Source organism: Sceloporus occidentalis, unplaced genomic scaffold (assembly GCF_023333645.1).
Source record: "Sceloporus occidentalis isolate IW3139 unplaced genomic scaffold, rSceOcc1.0.p SCAF_3, whole genome shotgun sequence".
Lineage (NCBI taxonomy): Eukaryota > Metazoa > Chordata > Lepidosauria > Squamata > Phrynosomatidae > Sceloporus > Sceloporus occidentalis.
Genome location: NW_028316983.1, coordinates 40862552 through 40879040, shown reverse-complemented (window position 1 = coordinate 40879040; position 16489 = coordinate 40862552). Strand labels below are relative to the sequence as shown.

At 42.3% G+C, this 16489-nt stretch overlaps 1 protein-coding gene across 6 annotated transcripts in view; it reads left to right on the top strand.

Annotated features, from left to right (window-relative positions):
• Window positions 1–16489, top strand: part of TOX2 (TOX high mobility group box family member 2) — a 323402-nt gene that overhangs the window by 251946 nt on the left and 54967 nt on the right. For 4 of the 6 annotated variants that reach the window (XM_089514104.1, XM_089514102.1, XM_089514106.1 and 1 more), the window contains one exon: window positions 6612–6851. The exons of the other annotated variants lie outside the window; for them this stretch is intronic. In XM_089514104.1, the coding sequence (XP_089370230.1) occupies window positions 6612–6851 (240 nt within the window). The remainder of the gene's footprint in view (window positions 1–6611; window positions 6852–16489) is intronic. 6 annotated transcript variants of the gene reach the window in all.

The window sequence follows — 16489 nt, the reverse complement described above, 5'->3', positions numbered from 1 at the left end:
TCCGGCAAACTACCTATATCAAATGTATCTACCTAACCCTGAAGGCCAGAGATAGTCGAGGGATTCTGTTGGTATACCGGCCACCCCGTGTGCTAACAGACTCCCTGGCCGAGCTGACACAGCTGGTCTCGGAGCTGGTGTTGGAGTCCCCTAGGCTTCTTGTCCTGGGGGACTTCAACATCCCCTTCGAGGTTAGCCATAGTCCAACTGGTGCGGCTCGGGAGTTCGTGGCTACCATGACGGCCATGGGCCTATCTCAATTGGTCTCAGGGCCTACACACTCTGCTGGTAATACACTTGATATGGTCTTTTGCACGGACATGGAGATTCCGTGGGCGGAGGTAACCAATATCTCTGCCTTGTCATGGACGGACCATTTCCTGGTTGAGGCTAAATTCAAGGCATCTACCCAGCTCCCCCCGGGGGTGGCGGACCTACTAGAATGGTCCACCCTCAAAGGCTGATGGTATCCAAAAGGTTCCAAGAAGCCCTAGAGGGGTATTTGGTTGGCACCGACGGCGATTCTGTTGATGCCCTGACTAACACCTGGGACATGGATCTCTCCAGGGCTATACACAGTATCGCTCCCAAGCGTCCTCTCAGGCCTGCTTCCAAAAAAACAGCCCTGGTACACGGAAGATCTCCAGGCAAGGAAGCGGGTTCTGCGACAACTAGAGCGCAAATGGCAAAGACACCAGGACTTAGCCAACAAGGCACTCCTAGATTCTCTTTTGGAGGACTACAGAGTGGCGATAAGCGCAGCAAAGAATTCATTCTTTTCTGCGTGTATCGCGTCCGCAGAGTCGCGTCCGGCAGACCTGTTCAGGGTAGTGAGGGAGCTTACTCAGTTGCCCTCCTCCCTGAACTCTATTCTGGAACCATCCAAAGCCTGCTGTGACGATTTTAACAACTTCTTCGTGGATAAAACCTCTCGGATAAGGGCTGATCTCGACGCCAGTACTGTATTTCTACAGAATCTAGAATAGAGGTCTCCAGAGCTTCCGTGGACTCTATTGTACTGGATCAGTTTGAGTCCATAAGTACTGAGGAAGTGGACAAGATCCTTAGAAGTGTTAGGAAGACAACCTGCTCTCTCGATCCCTGTCCCTCTTGGCTAGCAGCTCAGGGGGGCGCGGCTGTAACTACTATGTTACGCCGCATAATTAATTCATCTTTTAGGGAAGGGCACTTTCCATCCAGCTTAAAATTGGCCACAGTAAAACCGCTGATAAAAAAGCCCTCCCTAGACCCCCTGATTCATAATAATTATCGGCCTATTTCACTGCTGCCTTTTTTGGGGAAGGTGATCAAGAGGGCAGTTGCCATTCAGCTTCAATCAGTCTTGGATGATACTGATTTTCTAAACCCATTTCAAACTGGCTTCCGGGCAGGCTATGGAGTTGAGACTGCCATGGTCGCCTTGGTCGATGATCTCTGTCTGGGCATCGACAGGGGTAGCGTGTCCCTGTTAGTGCTCTTAGACATCTCAGCGGCTTTCGATACCATTGACCATGGTATCCTTCTGGAACGCCTGAGGGAGTTGGGAATCGGGGGCACTGCGCTCCAGTGGTTCCGTTCCTACCTCTCGGGCCGATTCCAGATGGTGCAGCTGGGGGACATGTGCTCCGATAAGAAGGCACTTACATCTGGTGTCCCTCAAGGAGCCATTCTGTCCCCCATGCTATTTAACATTTACATGAAACCGCTAGGAGAGATCATCCGAAGACACGGGGCGCGGTGTTATCAGTATGCTGATGACACCCAAATATGTTTCTCTGTGTCTCCAACTGATGCAGTGACCAGGGATGGCATCTCTCCTCTAGATGCCTGTTTGGAGTCAGTAATGGGGTGGATGAGGGAAAACAGACTCAGTTTGAATCCAGAGAAAACAGAAGTACTTGTGATAGGTTCCCCGGGTCCAGGTTTGGAGATTTGTCCACCTGTCCTGAATGGGGTCACTCTTCCCCTGAAGGACTCTGTTCGCAGTCTGGGGGTGCTCCTGGACTCATCACTCCACCTTACATCTCAGGTGGATGCGACGGTCAGGAGTACTTGTTATCAGCTTCGGCTGATACGCCAGTTGCGACCCTACCTGGGCCAGGGGGACCTTGAAACAGTGGTACACGCTCTGGTAACCTCTCGGTTGGATTTCTGTAATGCACTCTACATGGGGCAACCCTTGTACCAAACCTGGAAGCTTCAACTAGTGCAGAACATGGCAGCCAGGCTGGTCACTGGATGTTCCAGGTCCAGCCATATAACACCTGTTCTGCAAGATCTACATTGGCTGCCAATTCGCTTCCGGGCGCAATACAAGGTGTTGGTTATAACCTATAAAGCCCTAAATGGCTTGGGCCCAGGGTACTTGGAGGACCGCCTCTCCCCATATAGTCCGCCCCGCGCATTCAGGTCAGCCGGGAAGCAACTTTTGAGAGTTCCATCTTCGAAACACACTGTGACTGTGCAGAGGGCGTTCTCAATCTCAGCCCCGCAGTTATGGAACTCGCTTCCCAGAGAGCTCCGCTCGACCCCCTCCCTCGACAAATTTAGGAAGAGTCTTAAAACCTATCTCTTCGGACAAGCTTTCCCCCAGTCTTTGTAACATCTCTTGCCCCCCCCCTCCTCTTTGCACCTGCACTTTGGCTAGCCTTGTATGGCTTTTAATCTGTTTTAATTCTGTTTTTAATGTTTGCTTTTTGTATTATATTGTTCTGTTTTATGCTGTTGTAACCCGCCTTGATCTTTGGAAAGGCGGGCTAGAAATAAATGATTTATTATTTATTATTTATCTCCGTCTGTAAGCTGTTGCACCAGTACGCCACAATTGTCACGCCACAAATTTAAGTTGCCCATTTAAAGGCTCCGGGTCAGCTGCGTCGCATAATGAGTCGGGGTCCTGGAACATGCGCAGTTTGCACCGAGGCTCTAATTAGAGCGTCAGATGCCATGCAGATGTGGAAGCTGCGGCGCAGCTGCACTCTATTTTAATGCTCGTAACCCTAACCCTAGAGCAACATGTACGCATGCGCTGCTAGAATCATGGGAAGTTGTAAGTTTCGCTGGCGGATATTTTGCTTGGAGAAAGTGATAAGGGAAAGTTTGGAATTTAAAGTGAACCCCTACACACATTCCTACGCCATTTTCAGCTAACAATAAAAAAATGCTAAAACTTTAAATATTTACATATGTACGAGGGAGGTGATGGGGGATGGCAGGGGGACTGCGGTGGCAGTGGCGACAGCTGTGGCTGTGCATTGCAGATTCAGCAAGAGCGCGGGGACCAAAGGAGAGGAGGCATCCATGATGCTGGTGACACTGGCAACGCGCAAGCGGACAAGGATGCCAACACCAGCTGATCACCAGCTGGCAGGAGGCCACCTTTGTTCTTGGGTAGGGCGGGGGGAAAAGTTTAAAGGGGCCTGGGCGCTTTAAATGTGCACATACGCTTTCTGCCGCCGGTGCTGACCGGCGCAGCTGTGCATCCGTCAGCCGGCAAAAGACAAAAAGCTGTGTTCGTGACCGCCCGTGCAGAAGCTGCCTCTCTCTTTGCAGCATCCTGCGAGGCGGCGGTTTGGAAGCTGCGGGTAAGAAACGGCCCCAGGTGAGGCGTCTTCACTACCCCCAGTGTGGAAGCCCCATCCACCTTAGCCATGCCCCCGGAGCGGGCGGTCTGGAGGCTCTGTATTCAGGGGAAGACACCTTCAAGACGTCTTCCCCTGCCCGTCTGTAACGCGCCTGTATCTTGCCTCAAAAATTTGCCCATTTGTAAAGCTTACATTTCACAAGTATGCATAAATGTGCAAAAAAAGCCCAGCATATACATCTTAAAATGTGGGCTGCTAAAACTGCACACAATTGGAAAAGCACCCCCAAATATACTTAAGCCAGTGGAGAGAAAACATAAATTTCGTAAAATGCATAAATGAATACACATCATGAAAAATGTCAGGGCTTGCAATATAAAGCAAGACTAGAAAGAAGGTACAGGTTGGAAATTTGGAGATTTGGAGCAATCAAATCAAGAGTGTAAGATTTAATATATCTGATTTCTGTACAGCCCCCCACTTCACCTGAAGATAGATGACTTGGAGGGCAGGCTGCAGACAGCACACAACTCAGTCTTCTAACACATCACCACTGCTTCCTCCTGCCTCCTGGGGTTTACCAAATGTTAGGGCTGGCCCTGACCAGGAGATAAACTTCATGGCTCAGGACTTTGGGAACAAAGAGAAATGGGGAAATGGCTGGAAAATGGAAATGGAAATGGAAAGCGGCTCAAGAGATGTGAGGGTGCGGTTTACAACAGTGGAAACAATAGGCAGATTTGAATGTAGTAGATGCAGAAGAAAAGATTAGTCTGATTATTTAGTAGAAAGGAGAGGTAGTAATGGAGGAGGTGGCAACCAGAGTAGAATATCTAGGATCAAATGCATGGAAGGGCTAAATTAGAATAAGTGAGTTTACTGTGAAAACCCACATAAGTACATATTCATTCGCCCTTGAGCATGTACATAAGCTCCACCCCTGAGCATCTCCATCCATCTGACAGCTTCCCAGATCTATTGTGGTTCAGGGTGCAGGTCTATCTAGTCCTCTAATTGTGTTCAAGTGAATGGTGGTGTGAACTTTCTGTGATCAGGAAGCCTGATAATGCTGAGGTGCTGACTGTGAGGGCTCTGTAACTGTATTCAATTTAGCATGATTACAGAGCCCTGCTCAGACTTTCATACTTAATTCAGAAAGTTCAGCTTCAGCCATGTTTAGACCTTCCATTTATGCCCTTACATGTACACATTCAGGGACAGGGCTTACATTCCCACTCTCCATTTAGCCTTCTACAAATTATGGCAAAAGACTGAATAGAGCTGTAGTCAATCTGATATTGAGTCTATGAGGGTAGACACTTCTAAATTGTTTCAAACAGATTGCAAGAAATACCAGAATGAACAAATATTGAGTACTCTGGAAAAAGAACTAACTCATTCCCAAAGCAGCCAGCTGGATTCAGCCCTGGAGCATAATGGTGTATATAACTTTCAACTTATTTTTCTCCTGTCTAATACAAACAAGACATGTCTACCAGTGATAATATTTTTAAAAATTGTTCACTTCAGACAGCTTGACCTCAGGCAATTTAAGCACCAGTGGCCTTAGAGGTATTTGGCTAGAGTTTTCCATTTATTAAAAAAGAAGAAATCAGTCCATGTTTAAAAAATTAAGTATTGCAAGTTGCATCATAAGTTGTTATATTTTCTTCATGGGCCTCAAATTCAAAAATTGGAATAGGTGTAATTTTTGAATTCTTAAAAGGAGTTTCAAGTGGTTGTCCACTGACCCAAAAATACGTTTATCAAGCTGATATAAGTGAGTGCATTTTAAGAAAACCCTCAGTATTAGTAATTTAATGAACTATGCAAACTAATAATTATTGTGTAAGGCAGTGCTTCTCAAACTCTAGTCCTCTAGATATTTCAAACTTCAGCTCCCAAAAGTCCCAGGCAATACAACCAGTGCTTGGGAATTCTGGAAGTGGAAGTATCAAATACCCGGAGAACCACAGTTTGAGAAACACTGGCATATAGTTTTCTGTTCATCAAGCTGAGTTTCCCCATCCTCTCTTTCTACCCCTGGACTTTAGAACTTCTCAGTTTCTCCACATTTTCTGTTTTCCAGTCTAGGAAGTTCAGAATTACTCTTTTCAAATTTAAGAAATAGCCATCTAAAAATTAGAAGCATATTTGCTTCTTACACTGTTGATTTTCATATTTATTACTGAAAAATATTATGTGGTCCTTTGGATTAAGATTTATAGTCTCCATCTTGTTATATTTGCCTAACTATTCAGGATCAGTCTTACATTGTTGCTGTTTTGATCATACAAATACAGGTTTTGATTCTGGACTATTGCTATGAAAACAGAGATATCTTGTATATTATCCATGTGCTGGGGAGGCAAGATGGCACATCAAAATTTGGAACACCCATTTTGGAATTGAATGATTAAGAGCATAATTGGCAAGTCTGCCAAGCTGTATTGACACAATTTGCTTGTGCATCTTCCCCAAAACCTGACATATCTGGGAGTCATAAAACTACATGACACACTTCATGCTAACAGTGCTGATTAATGTCAGTGGAGCACAGCAGCATTGCATCTCCAACCTGTCACAGCAGAGTTGGATGGTATTTGGATACCAGGGTTTGCTGGGTTTCTCAGGGGTTAGGTGACTGTTGTCCCAATAGAATTCCCTGTGTTAGAGACTAACACAAGACCTACCTGTCTGGAATATCAGTACATATACAGTATACCGTGTTATTTGGCAACCTTAAATAAGTTGCTCGATATTCTGCAATCTGAAAATAAAATCAAAATATGTGTGATCCATTGCAGTGTTTTCTGTCACGAAGCAGTTCTGACAATAGAAAACAATTGAAAAAGATACTAATGACTTAAAACTAAGAGTAACCTTTTACCAGCATGCAACAAGCTAGTTATTTCCCCCTGGGTAAATAATACTAGTAACAACCATGCCCAGAATGCATCATAAAGTAGTATTTATCAGATAAATACAATACAATTTTAATTAAAAAGTAATATTCTCCTAACTCAGATCCAGGAGATGGTCCACTCAGACGCCAGTTCCTATGAGTCCAACCATCAAGTTCCCCTGATCAATCGACCAGGGATGTTAACCGGTCATATGAGTGCCCTCAGCCAGTCACAGCTGATTTCTCAGATGGGTTTGAGGAGCGGTGTTACCCATGGTTCCCCATCACCCCCCGGAAGCAAATCTGCTACACCATCTCCCTCCAGTTCTACTCAGGAAGAGGAGACAGAAACACATTATAAGGTACGTGCAGCCCTGCCTGTTTTGACAGACATACAGTTTGACAATGGCAGCCATCCCACATTGGCAGAAATAATATGCAACAGTCAGAGCAAAGACCTTTTGCTTTTCCTTGAGAAAGAGAGACATACTCTGTAACCCAGATTGTCTACAGACAACTTTTCTAACTTAAGGAATTGGAGGTGATGTCAGGTTTGAAAATTATATCAAGCGCAGTAATGCTGTGTCAATGCATGTAATAAATAGAACAATTAGGGCAGCTAATTCTGAAAGAGGTTTTTCTACCTAAATCTTGTCCCATCTTCCTGAAGGTGTCAATGATGTAATTTTGTGTTGTCCTTTCAGGTTAGGACGGTGACAATAAATATACAGCTTGGTACACACATAACCTATTTTTCCTGTTGTAAATGTACTTCTGTAAAAGCAAAATCCTCATATTTGTTTGGAAAAAGAAAATGGGAAAACAGATTTCCACCTGGGGTTTCTGCTGAGTAACTGCCACTTCATCACCAGGATGAAATAAGAGGAAAAGGTTCTTCTTTATTTTAACACAGAAAGGTGTTGTTGTTGTTGTTTTAAAAAAATCATATTAAATTATTAAGTTAGGTTAAATAAAGCAGAATGCTTGTTAGACTTTAAGAGGAAACATATTAACATTTGGCTTTGGTTAGCAAAAAGCAACCTGATGTGTATTGTTACTGGACAAGCAGCAGACAAATGGAATTGGTATATGAATCACAGAAACATCCAGTAAAGAAAATTCTTGTGTGTGTGTGTGTGTGTGTGTTGGACTTTTTGAGAAGATAACTCTAAGAGAAGTCTTGCTAAAACAGAGTATACAACCTCTTCAGAAAGCTCTTGGGAATATATATATTCACACTACATTTCAATCAGAGATGAATCTGAACAGGAGTGGGGAGACTTTTTTGAAGAATGTTTGGGGGTAACCTGGTGGGGGGGCAGGGTCTAATGCCAGTGGTGCAAAGGCCAAGAGCCATAAGTGCATGGAGCTGCCCCATATTTTTGTCTGAGGCCCCTTTCTCCCTCTCCCCCACAACCATTATTCCACGCTTAGAGCTTTTTCACACCATGCAAGTATAGCACTATATTCCACTTTAACACCATGGGCGAATCCCATAGAATCCTGGGATTTGTAGTTTAGGAACAGGCTTTTAGAATTCTCAGCCAGAGAGCTCCAGTGCCTCACCAAACTACATACCTTATGATTTCACGGGATACATTCATGACTGTTAAAGTGGAACGATAGCACTATAATTATGTAATGTGAAAACATTCCTAGTGGGCTGCCATGGGATAGGCAGATGGACTTTGACAAAGGTCTGAACTGATTGCTTGAAGAGGGCCTTTGAAGGGTTACAGGTTGCCTATCCCTGAGCTCCCCAGGGTCTGTTCTCAACCATCATTTTGAGAATCATTTATCCCAGGTTAATAATTAGGAATGTTTAATTTCTGTTGCAATGTATCAAGGGTAAAAATATTGTTCTTTTTTTTTATTTTAGTTATGTATGTAACTCCTGAACTGAATAAGGCAGTTGTTGTCCATCTAGTTACCTATTATGTGCCCAAGATATGTCAATTATATATTTTATCAAATTTGCAGGTGCCACCAAATTAGGAGGAGGAGCTAATACCCTGAGGATAGGATCAAAATTCACCATGATCTTAATAGATTAGAAAGCTGGGCCAAAACTAACAAAATGAATTTCAACACAGAGGCCTGTTACAGACTGCCAAAATAAAGCTGCTTCGGGTCTCTTTGGAAGTATGCTGTTTAAATGATGCATGGGTCCTAAGAGTCCGGAGGTCGCGCCAAAGCCACACTCCATTCCTAAGCACTGGAGTGCAGCTTTGGTGCAGCTTCCGGATTCTTAGGATGCATGTATCATTTAAACAGCATACATCCAAAGAGACCCGAAGCAGCTTTATTTTGGCAGTCTGTAACAGGCCAGAGAAATGTAAGGTAATACTTGTTAGGGAGGGGGAAAAAATGAAATGCACACATGTAGGATGGGGGGCAGCTGGCTTGACAACAGTACTTTGCAAAGGGATCTAGGAGCCCTAGTAGACCACAGATTGAACATGAATCAACAGTGTGATGCAGCAGCTAAAAAAGCCAACCCAATTCTAGGCTGCATTAATAGAAGAATAGACGAAAAGTTGACAAAATGCGCTGCCTTTTACTTCCGAAAAATCCCGAAAATAAAAAGCAGCTTGTTTTGCTGACTTTCCATCCAGATTAATGTCACATTAATGCTCATTAATCCCGAAGTGTCTGAAAAACAACTTGCTTGGGGGGGGGGGGGGGATTCTGAGTTTTGAATCCCATTCCTGCACAGGATTTGGGCAGTTTATCTCCATGTGATAAACTCCTGTGATTCTATGATTCAATTCTATGATTTTATAATTCTATATTAGTTTTAATATTTGGGTTGTCCTGATCCTTTCATCCACTTCAGACCAAATGATCTTAGTCTGATAAACTATGCCTGATAAATCTATTAAATCATCAGACCAAGATTGAGCCCTGTGCCACATGCTTCCTCTTCTTTTGTCCCTTTCCACCACAAGTTTGAACAGTGTAGGTACAAGATGTTTTATGTCTGAAGACAAGCAGTCAGGGAACTTGGTCATCTGAAGTGGGAAATCCCAGAATCACCCCTATACCTCACAGTGCAAATATACAAACCATAAATTAAATATCTATGGATTTGCAGCCCTTTGGACACCCCTTGTCCCTGATATGTTTTCCTAAGAAAGAGAAAATTGACCCACCAAATGAGAATTTATGTTCTTATAAGCCTCCAGGCTCAGCAGTTTCCATTTACAAGGCCCCTCCAAGCTTTGCTGTGTCCTTACAATCCCCCCCCCCCCCGCAATAAATTTTGAAGATTTTCATACCTGGCTGCATCACTGCTAAAACGTCTCCCAAACGTCCCTAAAAGGGGAAGGAAGTACCTGTTTCTGAATGCCAGTCGCGCTACCTGAATCGTCATGGAAATGTCACTCCCTCTTAGTGTCCCTGAAACATTCCTGGGGACGGAATACCTCTGAATGCAAAGTTTGCTTTCATAGGAAATCTGCTCCCCTTGTGACGATTCAAGGATGCTAGAGGGAGCCACATATCCATGGCGATTCAGAAAGCACGCCTGGCGTTCAGACACAGGTGCTTCCTTCCCCTTTTAGGGACGTTTGGGAGACCTTTTTGGCAGTGATGCAGCCAAGTATGAAAATCTTTGTGTAAAAATTTTCAACCACTTCCAGTTTTGTGGTACAGCTCACAAAAGTCTCAAATGGACAGAACATTGGCCCTCTGAGCTTCCTTACTCTAGTTTTAATGTTTAATGTCAACACTAATAATATTTTCGCCTTGATATCTATCATACACAGTTTTCTTTATTGAAAACTGTGGGGCCTTCCCTTTGGGGGAGAAAATCATAGAATCACAGAATCAGAGTTGGAAGAGACCACAAGGGCCATCCAGTCCAACCCCCTGCCATGCAGGAAATCACAATCAAAGCATCCCCGACAGATGGCTTCATTGGGCAGAATAGTTGTTCTAGGACATTTTAATCGCCTTCCAGAAAGGAAATACTCTTTCCTGTTGGCCTTCTGGAAAAGATGTCATAAGTGGTTTAGAAGCTGTGTTGGCCTAAATCCAGTTTATGAGGGTGAACTAACAGATCCCCTGAATCAATGGAGTTAGAGTTCATATAAGTTCCATTCATTGTACTCTTAACTGGGAGTAACAGCTGGATTTAATTCGTTGTCTTAGTCTAAAATGTTTTGTTGGCTCTGCTGTAATTTTGTTTTTAAATGATGTTTCATTGGTTTTAAATTTTATTTCGGATTTTATAGGTGGCTTCAAATGCCTGTAGACATTTATATAAATATATTATCTAACAAAAGTTCAGGGGGATGCAGAAACAAGTGACTTGGTATTGCCACTGGTGCCATCGTTCCCTATTCCTGAAGGAAGCCTATTGGTGAAGACTGGTGTTCTACAGTGTGACATGGTTATAATGGTTTTCTAAAATAGCCCCCTTATACATGAAACTGTGGTGTTACTGTGCTCTTCTGGGATGATGACTCCTCCAAAGAGAAACCTTAACTAAAGAGGGCAGTGAAACATCTGGCAGGGGAAGTGGCTACAAACAGTTTTGTGAAAGGGGCAGTTGAAATATTCTACCTTGCTTTTTCCCTAAGACTGCATGATACGTATGTAGACAAGCATCTGCCATGGTCTGGTTTTTAAATTACGTGTGAACATTTGGCATAGCCTTAATTATTATAGGCTAAATCCAATTGTTAGTCCCAACTAGAATGGACTCATTGAATCAAGGCTGTGAATCACAGTTATGTATTTCTCATTGATTCACTAGCTCTGCTCTAGATGGGACTAGACAGTATCAGTTGCAGTCTAGTTGGGATTGTAGCTAAACAAGTTTGTTGGGTGAGAGATGCAAGAATTGAGGGTGTCAAGGGGGAAATTGTACTTAATCCAAACACATGACATCTACACATTCATCAAGTACTACCTCATCATTAATTTCCCCTTTCTCCAATGAATGAGTGTACCTTCAACTACAATAATTCAGCCTGTTTCAAAATTAAATGTCTTATGGGTGAGATAGAGGAAAGAGGGCAAGAAGTATTATAGCTTTACATAGTAGCTGTCAGTTTGGTAAGCACAAATGCATTAAGAATCAGCTTAATAGCTAATCAAGAGTATAACCAGGAATAATAATAATTATTATTATTATTATTATTCCTGTTCTTCCCTCTTTTTTCAGCTTGTTCTCATCAAACATGATTTTTTTTAAACACTGTGAGTTTCAAACAGTGGAGGGGCGGAAGAAGCTTGCCAAAACAATACCAGCAGAAGTGTCTCCTGTTGACATGAGAGAATGACAGGCTGACATACTGAATTACTGGTTTTTGCATAATGGTTTGGTATTCTGATATTCTGATTTCATTCTGTCCTAACTTCAGTGAGCATTTCTTTATTTTGCCCATTCTCTTCCCCCTGCACTTCGTCTATATTGCTACAATTTATATCCACCATGCATAGCAAAGTTCCAAGAGTGCTTAAGGTGTTGGCAAATGTTATAAGTCTCACTTTATTGAAAGGGTTTCTGTACTTTAAAAGAAGAATCTACTTGTAGTAGCTGTATATAGGCTGTCTCCTAGTAAATGACTCTAAATGTGACATTTGCCTTTGGTTCCCTAGTGGCAGGAAGAGTTTTCTTACTTGGACACTTAATATTTAGGTAACTTGACAGTTTGGGTAACATTGGCTTAGTTTTCTAATTAGAAACTAATTAGAAAATTATTTGTGGCTTGGGCTATGACTAACTGAAGAATTGTACTCATCCATAAAGCTTTTCCTTGGGAGGCTGTTCTTCTCAGACCCATCACCCTCACAGCCATTTCTCGTGGGAAGATGTGAGAGGGCCTTATTTGTGTCTGCTCCCAGGCACTTGAACTCCCTTAGTAGATAGACTAGAACATGCCCTTCCTTGCAATCCTTCCACCAGCAGGTAAAGCTGGTTTTATTTCAACATGCCCTTGGCAATTTGTATGAAAAAATGCTGTGAACAGTGTATTATACTCTTTTTAAATTCATAATGGACATGTTTTAAATTGTTTTTAATTCAATAAATACTTTCATTATGTTTTAACCATAATTTTTGTGTGTTTTTACCAATATGGCCTATATCCTGTTGTTAGTCTTGACTAGAGTAAACCCACTGAACCAATACAATATATTTTGACTCACCATTCAGCAATTGATTGAATGGGTCTGTGACAGCTGGGATGCTAGCCAGTGTGTTTTTATCTCTTGTATGTTGAGCCTCACTTATTCAGAATTCTGAATTTTGAATTTTGAAGTACAGTCCGCCTGCCCTACGAGGGCTTGCCATACGCGGACTTGAGCTCATGTGGACAGCAAACTTGGGGAGACAAAATGGCACCCGAGCCTGGGAGTGTGCCGCCATTGAAATCAATGGGACTTGAGGTCCCACGGTTTTTCCCATACACGGGGGGTTTAGAATGGATCCCCCATGTATACAAAGGGCCCATTGTATTCCAAAATCCAAAATTATTCACATGGGTGGCTGAAATAGCAACACCATTGCTTTCTAATGGTTTAGTGTACACAAACTTCATTTCATGTGCCAAATTATTGAAAACATTGTTTATAATATTACCATCAGGCTATGTATAAAAAACAAAAATGAATTTCATGTTTAGACTTAGGTCCCATCTCCAAGATATCTCATTATGTATATACAGTACAAATATTCCAAAATCCCCAAAAAAAAAAATATCTGAAATCTAAAACACTTCTGGTGCCAAAACATTTCATATAATGGAGACTCAACCTGTATAATTTTTGTAAGCTGCTCTGAGTCCTGCTTCTGGGGAAAGGCAAGATAGTATCATCATTATCAAGAGCTAGCATGGTGTGGTTTGAGCATCAGACTACAACTCTAGAGAGCAGGATGGTGAACGTAGGCAAGTCACACTCTCAGAGCCTCAGTGGATGTCAATGCCAACCCCCCTCTGAAGGAATTTGCCATGAAAACCCCATTATAGGTTCACCTTAGAGTCACCATAAGCTAGAAATGACTTGAAAGCACACAACAACAACAACAACATTATTATTATTACAATAAATAACCATCATTGTCATCATCATTATCCCATTTTTGTTTGTATGTGTGTTTATACATAATCAGTTAGGTAGGTTTTTTTCTGCTTCATAGTGAGCAACATGAGCCAAAGAAACATACCATGAAAGAATACTATGTGCAGTTTATGATAGGTAATATGTCCAATTGATAAAGACAGATCACACTGGCCTAGGTCTGCATTTGTTCCTTTATTTTCTTCCAAATGTAAGTGCCTAACAACAATTGGTTGTTGCAAACATGGATGAGTGTGTGTACATAGATCCATATGTGCAAAGACTTGTGTCCCCAGTCCCTGGAAACTGTGCACTGCAAGGGCGTTAAAGAGAAGTACAATGCTGTACGTAGCAGTATAATTTAATTGGGGTACTTGAGGCTCCAGACACTCATTTTATAGTCTCTAGGCATGTACTTTATTTTTACTAGCTGCCAATGGCATTTTATATGGAAAAGTGAGATATACATTTCACAAACTAAAATAACATAGCATTTGAAATAACTCTATTCCTGCTTGGACTGCTGTGGGATTTCCTGTAGGATGGGATCAATTCTGTTTAAATTATTCTTTTGTTTTCTCTTGGTGGTTTTAATTCAAAATGTTGTTTGCTTTAAATAAAAGAGGGCATTAATAGCTACTGTATAGAGCTTTAAAACTTTTATTTTGGACTAGAGCTCCCAGAATCCCCATGACATCGGCTAGGAGTTGTAGTAGTTCAAACCAGTAACTTTTCCAAGCTTTACTACCATAATACATTAAAGGGGGAGGTTTTGAATCCTTTACTATTGATTGGCAGTAATCTCCAGGTGAGAAGAAGGAATTTAGCAACAGTTCGTTTTAGGCCACAAACAACAACCTTCAGAAAAGGGGTCATCAGTTGTAGAGCAGTAGGTATGCAGGATATATCAAGTTCAAACTTTGGTATCTGCTTTTGAACTAATCTGGAATGCAGGTATGGGAAATATTTCGCTCTAATACCTAGGAGAACATTGACAAAGTAAATAGTACTGGATAGATGGCCTGATTCTGTATTGTGCGGTTTCATCTGAAATGGCTGATGGCGATCAAAGTTGACCAAAATGATGTCTTTGAACCACACTGCCAGGATCCTCCATACTGGGTGGCAAATTCTGGGTGCTGCAGTCAAGAAAGTAACTTTCCCAAGTTCTGGTCTAGATATTTTATACCAAGCGACCAGTCAAAAATTGTGTTTTGCTAACTTACTTTCAAGACTTCTTGGGATTGACTGAGTCCATTGCTGTGAGAAGAATCTTGTGTTTTTTATACATGTGACAGAATAACATGGCGAGATTCTAGGGTGGTTTGTTGTTGCTGCTGTTATTGTTGTTCTGTGCTTTGAAGTCATTTCTGACTTATCACCACCCTAAGACAACCCTATCATGGGGTTTCCTTAGCAGGATTTGTTCAGAGGGGGTTTGCCCTTGCCTTCCTCTGGGGCTGAGAGAGTGTGACTTGCCCAAGGACTCCCAGCAGGTTTTCATGGCTGAGCAGGGATTTGGACCATGGGCTTCAAAGTCCTAGTCTAACACCCAAATCGCTAGACTGTCTCATTTCAGACTGCAAGGGGCTCAGTTGACATTTATGAGTATTTTCCCTGTAGAGAAATTCCTGCTATGCTTACACAGTTACTGTTTTACAGGGAGTATTTATTACTGGATGTGCAGGGGATGTTCAGAAATGACTTCTTTCTCCTGCAGTCTGAAATGGTAGAGCTCACTTTACCTTTTCAGGATTCTTCCACCTTCTTTCTGCTCCTTGACTGGGCCTTGTAAAAAGGGTTGTCATATGATGACTGTCAGACGATGAAAATTTCAGTGGGCTCATAGCTGGACTTAATGTGTCTAGAAACAGAAATGGGGAAGATGTTAAAACTCCTGTCAGTAGGTTTTGGTGAAATGTATGAACTGTTGAATGAAACCTGCAGGGAACTGGAAATGACTGCAGAGATCACAGGCAGAAAAAAGTGAGAGGGCTTGGTTGGTTAGTGAAAGAAACTTGAAACTCCCCTAGTGAGATGTTTTTGCCAGAATCACTGAGGGAGATTACAGGTCCATGGGGGAAAGTAAAGGAGAAGAAATATCTGATATTTCTTAGAAACCTTGTTGCCTTTGATATTTTGCCTTGACATTCATGACAGAGAGCAAAGGAAGCATTGCTACACCCACACAGCAAGCAGTTTTGACATCTGTAAATCTAGGCAACACAAAGGCAAGTGAAAGAAATTAAAGATTGATGGTAAGGAATAAGGCAGAGAAGGTTGAAATTCAATGTGAATGGATAGCTGGAATGGAAATATTGGGATGCTGTTCAGAAATGAGATGTGACTCAATCAATCTCTCTCTGTGTGTGCCTGTTACACACACACACACACACACACACACACACACACACAGTGTTCTTGGTCCTCCAAGCTGCAAGAATTTTAAAATAGCTGATGTGGTGGTTAGTGGGAAGCCAAGTAAATCGTGCTTGGGCTTCCCCATGAGGGAGGACATGCTCAACTAACTCAGTCATTAATGTCTCTAGGGGAGTGACAATATGGGCAGTAAAAGGTGTGCTCAGTCCATTAATCAGACTGTAAGGAGGACTTTGATACATTACAGAGCTGCTGTAAAGGGTGTGGGCAAAGATAACTGTAGAAAATCTATCATCATCACCATCATCATCATCCATGCAACCTTAGTGTATAAGGCATATTTTAGAACACACACATGGTTAGCCATGTGGAGTAAAGGGATCGGTCAGAGATACAGGTTATGCTGCCAAAGTTTCCAGTCTCCTGGTTTAGAATGTAAACTTCACAGACTTGTACTGCTTGACTCCAAACAGAAAAGAGAATTATATAATATCGGATTTCTCTCTGGCTAGAATTGTAATCCAAATAGAGTACTCTTTCACTCACTTCCTTG